Source organism: Colletes latitarsis, chromosome 7 (assembly GCF_051014445.1).
Source record: "Colletes latitarsis isolate SP2378_abdomen chromosome 7, iyColLati1, whole genome shotgun sequence".
NCBI classification, from domain to species: Eukaryota; Metazoa; Arthropoda; class Insecta; order Hymenoptera; family Colletidae; genus Colletes; species Colletes latitarsis.
Window position 1 is genome coordinate 4,013,806 of NC_135140.1, and position 11,462 is coordinate 4,025,267.

At 38.1% G+C, this 11,462-nt stretch overlaps 1 protein-coding gene across 1 annotated transcript; it reads right to left on the reverse strand.

Annotated features, from left to right (window-relative positions):
* Positions 1 to 3,364: 3,364 nt before the first annotated feature.
* Ggamma30a (guanine nucleotide-binding protein subunit gamma-e) lies at positions 3,365 to 11,324 on the reverse strand. Its single transcript, XM_076768691.1, has 3 exons — positions 11,187 to 11,324; positions 10,036 to 10,202; positions 3,365 to 4,574 (listed from the first exon to the last, which is right to left on the reverse strand). The coding sequence occupies exons 2-3, from the start codon at positions 10,146 to 10,148 to the stop codon at positions 4,469 to 4,471; spliced, it is 219 nt and encodes a 72-aa protein (XP_076624806.1). The 5' UTR covers positions 10,149 to 10,202; positions 11,187 to 11,324; the 3' UTR covers positions 3,365 to 4,468.
* Positions 11,325 to 11,462: the final 138 nt, after the last annotated feature.

Genomic DNA, 11,462 nt, shown 5'->3' on the forward strand with positions numbered 1-11,462 from the left:
TCAAACAGTCATAACTCCTATAATAGTGAATATATTTCAATGAAACTTTTTTCTGAACTAGTGCTCATAGGTACCTACAAAAAAGCATTAGACAACTTTTCTGTAGGGCATCAAACAAAATTACTAAAAATCAAAAACGAATTTTTAAGAAAAATCGACAGGGGGTAGGTGCTTAAATTTTTCGGCGAAAAAAAAAATTTTCAAATCGTTCTAAAAAAATTATTTTCGGTTGCAAGGGTCCATTACAATCATTTTTGGTGAATAGACATACCCTCGAAATCCTACGCACTTTCGAGAAAAAAATTCTTTACCAAAAATATAATGTGTGACCAGAAATGTTTCTGTAATTTCGTTGTTTGTTTGTTTTGTCTTGTAATACAAGTTTGGTTCTTTAATTTCTATAAAAATCAAGTGCTACTTTCGTTTAATCTTTTGTGTAGTTTAATTTTAAAATTCGTAGAGCTTCTAATAGAGAGGTTGACGAGAGCCTCTTATTGATCTGTGATGAAACTAATAAACTCTGTCAATGATTTATACGCTTCTAGGTTGATCTATAGTTTTTCAGAGTGAGACGACGGTTTTAAAACACTGTGCTAAGATTTTGTTATATAATGGCGGTCATTTACTCACGCGCAAGTCATATTTTAATTCGTAAACTCTATATTGTTTGGTTCTTGTCTGTTTCTTGTGTTATTGTGTCTTAATTCCGATATAGTTTTGTATTACCATTTTCTAGTTTATTCGTTAATATGTATTTGTAATTTGCAGTTGGTGTACAGTGCATAGATGAGGAGTTGGCTAGCGAGTCTGATTATTTACAGTATCATCTACTTCCTATAGATCCGTTTTTCTGGGTTCATAAAAAGGAGATTATACCATTACCAATCAGACCCGCTGTGTAATATACAATTCCATGCAACTGAGGAAACCCGTATCTTTAAAATGTTAAGAGATTGATAAAAATATTATCATGATTTCAGAACGAAATCCCTAAAGTAGTCCTAACTTACGCTGTCGCCTATCCAACGTCGCAAAATTGCTACCAAAGACGTTGGGGTGAAACACGAATTTAACGCTGCGTTCCTGAATAAATTGAACTGGAGGTAGATCAGTTTCACAGTGAAAATTTCATTTCACCGGTCACGGAGAGGGAACTGGTTGTCGGTTGGCGCAAAACTGACGGTAATAAGGCGAATATTTGTGACCGCGCTAATTTATCTACGAAGAGAAAATGTGGAATTTGAAGTTTCGCTAAGTGGACGAACGCGGAGAAGGAATGTCATGGAAAACGGACATTGGCGATCAGTCTTCGGCGATAACTGGTTCCCGTTTGTGTTAGTATCGTTACGAGCCGGACAACACGAATCCAATCGGTCGCGCGGCAAATGGGAACGCGAGAGTGAAACGGCGATCCAGCAATCCACATCGGCCGACTAGACCAGCGTTTCCCAACCTACACCACGCGAACACCTTTTCTACGCTGTTCTGCACAACAGTTTTAATGTAATTCACCGATTTTCTGTCCGTTACCACTTCTTTCTACGATCGTTAGCCGTTGTCGCCTCGTGTTTCACCAATAAGTTCGATCAGAACTTTTAGAATGTAATAGCAAAGCTTGAGAACTTATTACCCTCTGTGTACATATAGTGAACGGTTATTGACACTAACGTATAATATCGATGGAATTCATTCTACATTTTTGTATTAACAGCTGCTGCTCATTATTGAATTCCATGTTTCCAAATAAGTTTGATTAGAACTTGTATGATACAGCGCCAGTTTGACGACCTATTTCCCAATAACTTTGTATAGAATTAACAGTTGACGACACTATGAAGTACGATATTAACGATGGTATTTATTCTACTTTGTACAGGTGTTGCACTCCAAATTCAACTGTTTGTAAAGCAAATTCACAAAAGGTGTAATGTGATCTGAAAAATGATTCATAGTGCAAAAAGATGAGTATAATCTGCAATAGGATTAATTTGGAGTGCAAAACCAAGGCTCCGCTGTACCGAATTTTACTTTCCCTCTCTGTAATCGGTATTAGAAATAATTCGTAGATTCTTGATACAGTCGTATAAGAAATATAAACATTCCATACTGATTTCCAATAACATAACAACGTTGCAATATCGACCGGGGAAAAAATATAGAAAGTTAACTTCGGATTTATGCGTGACAGTTGCTTGCCATGAAAATATTCTCACGAATATCGCAAAATAGCGCTGTAGAAGTAACCGGCCGTTGTTCATTAATATTAATGCATTGTTCTAATGACAATTGGAGGTCACAAAACATCGTAGATCCAAGTAGGCTAATTATCATTTGATATTAACTAACTTCGCTGGCTGAAATCGAACTTGTTAATTTTTAACAGAATTTCGTTACACTGTTTATGAATTAGACTATAGAAGTAATTTTCTTTAATTACCTCGTTATCATTGATACAAAAATTATTACCAGAGGTGTATCGTGTCCCCCCATCAACGAAGGAGACTGTCTGGACCTCATTCGCGTCTAACAAGTTGTGTTCTTAAATTAATGAAACGATAAAGTACATGTGCTGCAATAACGGACGTACATTTAATATGTAGCCGTGCAAATAGGAATGAAAGTGGAGCACGTCGTAAGATTACAGATCGTAGAACCTTTTCTTCTATCCGTAAACACCTTAAACAATTTAACACGCATGACTTGGAAATAATCACGGCTGATCGGAAAACGTACTTCAATTAGAACAGATGATTTTTAACGGCGTTGCGTAAAATCCTTCGCGAAACACTAAGAAATCTTCGTAAGCTGTAACGCAGCAAATTGTGCACAGGCAACTGAGGCTTCATCCTCATCATCTGTAACGAGTACAAGGACTCCAACCAGCTGATTATGTCTCGAGAAGACTATTTTACGAATTCCTTCCAAAAGACCTGCCCGAACATTCTGCGGTCTTGATTTTATTTTAATAAAAATCCTCGGACTCGTGGGCCTTGGAAATATTCAAATTATTGGACAAATTGTGTATTCTTCTAATGTTGTTAGAATAATAATTAGTAATATCTTTCTCCCAGGAAATAGGGATTGTTATTTTTATGTACAGTAAATTTTCATTTATAATTTTATCTTACACGTTATATGGTTTGATATCAACATTATTAAACGTCGACTATTTTTGAAACAGCAACAGTTGCAAAAGTTATTTGGAAAATGAATGTTTACGGATTATTAAAACGTCTACAGATATTTTTTGTTTCAGAACACGCGAAGGACGATTCTCGATCAGAATGGGTAAACGAATGGTAAAAAACAGAAGCTAAGAAAACCGAAAGATAGAGGGAAGGTAGACGCACAATACAAGGGTACGTTTTAAACGATATGAATATATTATATTTTCGTAAGAAATTCGCACAAATATGCATAGTATATTAATCGTACGACATGTGATGTAACGAGTGTACATATAATGATATTACACCGTGTACTTAAAGATAAATCATCGTTATGACCTTAATGAACGATTCAAAGAGTTTTCAATAGTAGCAGGTAAGAATTGCACATGGTGGTCTCGACGCGTAACATCAATTATCAACAAGTCGGAACGATTACGAACGCGAAAATCGCCGTAACCCAAACTTTTATTTCGGATCGTTCGCCAACGGTTTGGCCTGCACCTTTCGATTTTTCTATCGAACCGAGTGAATTTTTGTTCAGTCTCTGTTTTTCTCGTCCGTCGGTTGAAATCCTCGAGAGACGTTTCGTCGCGTACTTAACACGGCGGAAAGACGGCTGCTCGCTCCCTCGTTCGCTCACCCGAGAGAGAAAGAAACTAAGACGTACAACGTGAAAGTTTTAACCAATTAATACACATATATATATATATATATATACGTGTACGAATATATATAAATATAAACACATATGTATGCATATAATGTGTGTTTATATGTATATATCTATATGAATACACAAATACTTTTCGCGTATTTAGTCCTTGCGAGGCGTCTGCTCGAAATTCGGCCCCGTCGGAGATTAGAAACGAGAAGAGCCAAGTTCAAACGCCTGCGCTCGTCGAATCGCATGCCGAACGGGAAAGTTAGTACGAACAGGTAACCGCGAAGAATCGTTGATCGTCGAGCAAGTTGATCCAGGCTAAGTTGGCTTCGCTCTACCCTCGCATCTCCCGCTGCCATTTTGGTACTTCCGTGCCAACGTTCGGCTCCATTGCGATCCAGCGTTTCGTACGAGGTCCGTCGTCACGAGATTCCTTTGCAATCAACCCCCTCCCTGCCCTCCCCTCGTAGGTCTTCTCTTCTTCTTTTCCGTCATACTCCACTCCTATACACGTGTTTCTTATTTTTTCCCCCCTTCCGTTTTCTTTCGAACGCGGTTAAACGAATTCTTCATCGCCCGATGTTACCTTCCCGCCCTCCTCTTCCCCTCCCCCTGCACCGTCGGTTCTACGTCCTGATTACATGACTATACATTTGCCTTTCTCGGCCCAGGGATTGTTCTTCTTGTCGGGCGCGTGTATCAGCGGGTCAGTCTTCTCGTTCTCTTCCACGTACTCCCTCATCCTGGAAACAACAACGTCGATAAGACCAACATTTTCGACTTACATGAGATCAAACCACTTATTATATTTTAAAACTGTGATATATACGATTAAACGATACACAAAAACGTTTATGAAGGCCAGTTAACGGTTTTATATGTTTCTTGCGACGTAATTACCGCGGACATACTTTGTACTAATCGAGATTAATTTTACCTCATTTATCCTAGATTCTAATCGAAAGATAATCCAGTCGATGTTTCTTCGAACAATTCTTCGAACGAACCCACGAACTTTAATGGCACTTAAATCGAGTATCAGTGATTATTTAATTACTTTTTTATTTTTTAAATTCCATACAATTTTCGAGTTTCAATTTTAAGAATAGATCGCGCGAAGAAGTTACGTAATCGACGTGTTGCGATGAAACGGTGAATCAGAGGAAATATAAATCTCAGTAAACGAAGCGGCGTGGAATGAAAGCGGCGCGACATAAATTTCGGATCATTGAACATCGCGTTCGCGGATCGCTCCGAACGCAACAAGGTTGAAAGTGTTGCAAAGAAAATCGCCAGAATCGAGCAAAGAATAGTCTCGTTCGCTGCGAACAGCACGGTGAAAGGGACTCGGCTACTCGGGTCCATTTTGCGTTCAAGGAGAGCTCAGTGTTTCAAAGGAACGCGTCAGGCCTGATTACGACCAACTTTTCGTATTTTCTTGCCGCGCGTTTTCAAGTCGGGACAACCGATTCCAAATTGCAAAGTACAACTTGTATTTTCACCCAAAATATTAACGGAAACTTTTGTTGTTCGATCCTGTAAACAGCGGATAATATTGAGTAAAACTTTCTGAATTTAGATTTTGAATTTAGATTTTACATATTTTCAAATTTAATAATAAATAGACAGATGTAGAGACATATTTTTCCGTGTCTTCTTGTCAATGTACTGGGGTTTCATTTAGTTCCAAGAAAGAAATATATATTTATTTTTTATTTTTTGGAATCTTTGAAGGGGAATTTTGTTTTTGTAAATCGGAAACCTATATTTTTAATTTAATCTGTGGGCCACAGATTAAGAACCACTGCTATGCATTATACAGCTTTGCAAACGGTCAATCTTGTTCGCTAAAGGGCATAAAAAATCCCCTGCATCGCGTTCTTCTATAAATAAATTTCTTTTAGAAAGGTACCGAATCGAATTCCGATCGTTGGCTCGTAGACGCCTGATATCACAAAATTCCATGGAAAATTAACATAGTCCGAGATACAATTTAACATTCACGACATCGTTTAGGACGTACGGGTGGACCGTTAAATGGGATCAACGACCCCGATATACAAATGCGGAAAAACACATCTATTTACCATTGACGCGTCCTTGAATGTTCAATGAGTTCAATTCCCACGTTTTTAAAACCATTGTTTCTATCGAGTCTCTCTATTGTCGAGTCTCTGACATGGTAACAACTCCCTCCATTTTGTTATTCCGCGCTCCAACGCAACAGTCTCTGTGGCATTCTCTTTAATGTACAGGGTTTTCCAATGAGGTAGAACTTTGTTGAAATAACATGAAAATTAGAAAAGATACCCTAAAGGTGCTCGTTATTTTATTTTTACATATAAAATATTATTATTTAAATAACCACCACAAGATAGCGTTTGGTGGAGTGCAATACTATTAACCAAATCTTAAAAATAATACAAATTATCTTTGCTTTCAGATTGTGGAGAGTTTGCGGCTTGTTGGAACAAACGATTCTGTATTGAAATAAAATGAAAATTTGATACTCTAAAGGTGACGGTTATTTTATTTTTATGTACATTCGCGTATATAAAGTACAATATTATTTAAATAACCATCACGAGGGCGTTTGGTGGAGTACAGTAATGTAAACCCAATCTTGAAAATAATACAAATTATCTTTGCTTTCAGATCGTTGACTGTGGCTTGTTGGAACGATGGCCACCCCAAAGAAAAAATCTACTGGCGTCTAGTTGCGTTTCAAACAAACAAACAACAAGTACAATTGAACGTTTACAATCGCTCTTATTGGGAAACCCTATATGTCGTTGGTCCCACTCATCCGTAAACGTCGATTTTTCAATTTTTTCGACACTATGTTTACCCCCAAAGACACGGTCGATGGAATTCGCTACTTTCGCCGATGCCATATGGTTCCATGCAGCTGAGCGCGCTCGCATGGTCACCGATACGCACGTCACAACGATCCTGAGAATGTCGTCGGGTATCATTCCCCTTCCCAACGTGTCCGCAAGCATCGAGGAAACTCGAAGGTGTACAGTCTTCCACTTTTCCTATCTAAAGAATGGATGACCAAACTCCCACTTAACGCGTTCGCTACCACCGGTTGCGTACATTCTGCCGCAGCACCACGTTTATAGTAATTTTATTCAGTACTAGTCGTTTCTACCAAGGACCCTATTCGCTATAACCGAGATAAAGAAAAGTTACAGGATTATTTGCTTCGACTAATGTTTTGATCGCGCTGGAAAGGCGTTATCTCAGCGAGTATCGTAGTTGTCGAATATTCAAAGCTGTTTCTAGGAAAGTACCCAAAGTGCCATTTTGACCATTACGCCCAACCGGGACCATTATTTTACTCAACGAAGTTAAAGACTTAACGTATCGTTTTCTCAAAGATTTCTCGATTTGGCAAAGGGTAAACGTAACGATTCAGAGAATGGAGAAGGCACTCGTCAGGGGGACAGTAGCTGTAGCTAAAGATTAGTACTGATTGGGAAGAGGGAAAAAATGGGAGGTATATACCTTTCACTCCGGGGCACTCTCCGAGTAGTCGACCACGGAAACTTTTTGCTTTCGGGTACGATTCGCCTCGAAAACCGCAGAACGGGATAAGGTCGTTGGTCGAACGTAGTTCCGCGTTGTTCCGCAACCGGGAACAATGTCGAACTTCCTATGTGTTATTAAACCGGTGCCTCGTTAACGACGCATCTCCGCGTATAATCGAACTCGAACGTAATAGAGATAGGAAGTATTTTTTAATTTTCCATTGTTTCTCGAGTATGTCGATGAAACTCTCGTCCGGCTATTACCCCCTAGAATTTAGCAACCGCGTTTATAATTAATTATATTCGCGACTTATTTCAGTCGTGATCGATTACATTTTTAATTCATTGTATTTCTAATTGATTATTATTACGCGATATCACAACGTTGCTATTGTTCTTTAGGATCCTTTGGCTCACGTAAACTAGTCAGAAAATTTTCAAACGGAATCATGAAAAATAATTTTGTTCTCCTTTTTCAATTTTTGATTATTGAAATAGTTTGGTGAATCTACCATGATTACCGGGGCACTGTAATTCCTGCGCAAAGTGTTCATTTCCTTCTGTATGGAACGTAACAACGCGTAAAAATGTTTGGTATCGGCAATATAATTGAAAAAATATTGAACGCGAGGAATAATGCGACAACGAGTCGAAACGATTTAATAGTGAATATTAAGGTTGGCGCATTTATAGCGTAAGAAGGGAAGGGAAGGGAAAAGAGGCGGAGAAGGGGGAAGCAGGAAAAGAAAATGAAAGTAATGTAACCCAAGAGAAGAACGTTTAATTCGAAGTAAGGCGGAACAACGCGGTTGTCCGTTACAACGAAAGAACAAATTACGTAGGCGATTGAATCTAGCTCGAATTGGTTCGTTGATCGGTTGTTATTATCCTTGAGTCACCGGGAGGCATTCCGTTCGATCATGGTGGAAATAAAAGTCAGAAATACTAATTTTTGAAACATCTGTCCGAACGGTTGCATAATTTATTAAGGATAAAAATACCAAGATTTAATAGTCCATTTATTATATCTTGATGCGCTTATCTATTTTTCTTCTCTGGTTCTTAAAAATTCAAGTCTCTATTTTTGTTCATCCCCCCTTGAAGCATTTCTTTAAACCTTGATGGATCGTAATTTGCGAATGAAACGTAAAGAGGCGGTCACAGGGTGGGTTTTTCACATCTGTGGACTGGCCTAACTGGCCTATTGTCGCGTCGCGATCGCGTGGATCTAGTATGCGAGCCAAGTTCGATATTGAATGTCTGAAAGTGATCGGTACGCGAATATACGATTTAATCGACTGTCCACATCCAAGGAGATCCTGTCCCTGTAATATGGGAACGTCGTTGTACTTCAGCCTTGGTTGTTAATTGCCAGCCGCGTGTTGTACCGCGACAGTTACGTCGCGAATGGCTAAAATCATGTCGGCCATGGAGACACTTCTTTTTAATGGAACCTACTTCAATGACACGTAGCTCATCTGCGTTTTTCGAACTTGTAAAAAATACCGTGGACGCTCGAAATATAAGTAAACACTCGCGTGAAATTCCAATGTTAAACAGTTTACGGTTTAAACAAACAAAAAAATCACGAAGACCTGGAAAACGTATGTCCAGGACAGAATTACTCATCCGCCCTTTAAGTTTCTATTCTCGTACAGCATCTCTGCTTTTAGTAAGAATCGATTTCTCGACATTCTTAGGTAAATATGCGTTTATCATCATAGTCGGTTAGCTCATCAAGCATATTAGCGATCTAAAAGCATAATTATCTGCTACACTTTCTTGCTCTTGAGGATAGTTGAACGAACAGCTTCGAGCCGAGTTGTACGCCGCTAAAAGAAAAATTCCACCGTCCGTACTTTAATTCTACGAAAGACAATCATCGAAAACAACCGAGAATTTTTCAATTAAATTTTGCACGATCGATATGTTATTTATAAATCTTCCAAAACGATATATCACTTGTCGAACAGGTATTTGGCGTTCACTTGATCGTAACGAACAATGTTTCGGGATTTATTTAAAATAGAAGATACTTTGTGGATATTTTAATAATTATTAACACTTTTCTTCTCGGTGCTTGAAAAACTATTGTGTTCTATTATACATACATATATATCCATCTGCATGTTGCGAAACTTTTATTTACGAATAATTTAGGGTTGAAGAGTTACTTAAAAATAATACAAATATTTATACGATAAATAGCTCGGAAACGCAAGGTTTGATCGCATATTGATCAACACTAGATTTATGGAAGCCATATGTTTGACTTACTCAACTAATAAATATTACTTGTTAGCAATTCAAATTGAATTTAATCAATACATCGATACGAATATATATTCTAATTAAAAGAAATACAACGTGTTAATGTGACCCCGTAAACGTAATAAAATAATAATAAATCTAGTGTTAACAAGACACGAAAGCAAAATGTTTAAATTGTACACTGTTTCGGCTAGAAAACGAAGAAGCAAATGTTTGGGAACGTTTAATTGTTCGTCGTTCGCGATAGCTGTGAAAATGGCACCGCGTCTCTGAGTCTCTATGGGGGTGGAATGAGAGAACAGGTGCATAAAGGGGAATAATATAGAATAAATGAAAATAAAAGGAAATACGATAAAATACGAAAGATTTAGGGGTGGGAAGGGGTAGTTAACGAACTTACGCGGTAATGCTCTTCGATAGGGGCCACCGTTCCATACTGGCTTGGTACTTCATGTTCTCGATCTGCTTCTTCAACGCGTCCTTGTCCATGTTGGCGAGCACACTGGGATCCATGGTTATAACCGCGCCTCTCTTTCGCCAGATAAGAACCGAATAGCGCTTGCGCCCCTACGAAAAATCAATAGAATTGCCGTGTATGGGAAGTCCTGTTAATGGAACACCAAACTACGTCACCGACAGTCAACAGGAAATTCGATTCTGCGAGGAAAGTGCGCGGACCGATGTATTTCTTCTTCCTGATTTCCGGTCAGATGAAAATAAACCAGAGGTTGAAAACAGTTGTAACATCGGCTTCAGTTCTTGAAACGTTTATATAAGAATGGTTTAATAACGGGTTGGCGCCCTTTAGTATACATAATCACTAAGCAATAAAAAATAGGGAACAGCATTAAGATGTAAAAATTAATTTGTACATTTGTGTTGATGTTTGTTACAGAACAAATTTTTGTGTTCCGACTACTCCTGGAATCCTTTTACTCGACGAGGGTGCAAATATCAAATAAGGGGGTATTCTAAACATTTCAAGAAATTCTTTCTCTTTCACATTTTATTCGGAGAATGTGTGTATTTATTTTGCAAACTTTAAAATCTTATAAAAAGGAGATCAGGTGTATCTTTAAGTGGGAAAACAGCTCCAACACACATATGGAACCACCGCCATGTTTCATTGTACTCCTCATTTTTTTTTCTCCACACCATGGAAAAGTGTTCATCGGAGCCAAAAATATTTAATTTTGTAAATTAACTTATAAAAACACAATATCCTTAGCTCTATTGAGTTTTAATAAATTCATTATAATCTGTAGCGAATTAGCAAAGTCATACAAACCTACATAATTTCATTAGTTCCAACATACTTTATCGAGCCTTATACTTTTTCAAATTAGAGCCAAATAATTTATAACGAACATAACTAAATAGGAAGATATCTTAATCGTAAATAATACGAACTATTATTTATAATTTACGGACCAATATTAGTCACTGTTTCGAGAATGTTTCTATTTTCAAATAGCGAACCGCAGACTCGCAGAATCGAATCGCGTTCCTCGATAATGTTTTCGACAGGCGGTTTTTGGCATTGTAACTTACCTGGTGCGTAGAATTTCGAAAAATAGAACCCGTGCACGTGTCACAGGAAGTCCGCTGAAACTTGCGGCCGATTATTATAGTTGTAACACTGTAGCACTCACCTTCGCCGGAGGTCGGTGAAGTTCTGAGAGAAGCTGACTCTTGGTAGGTTTCTCGATTCGCTTACGGAAGCCTCAACAAAACTCGGCAATCTAATTTGCTAGTAATTTACCTGCCGATACCTTCAATCACTGTTGTCATAGAACATTTTTTTTTAGCGAATGTTCTACTACGTAT

Excerpts from the sequence above, each read along its gene's own strand:
- Ggamma30a (XM_076768691.1), bottom strand. The coding sequence starts at position 10,148 with ATGGATCCCAGTGTGCTCGCCAACATGGACAAGGACGCGTTGAAGAAG. Across the intron at positions 4,575-10,035 it reads CTATCGAAGAGCATTACCGC|GATGAGGGAGTACGTGGAAG; the intron begins GTAAGTTCGTTA and ends TGTTGTTTCCAG.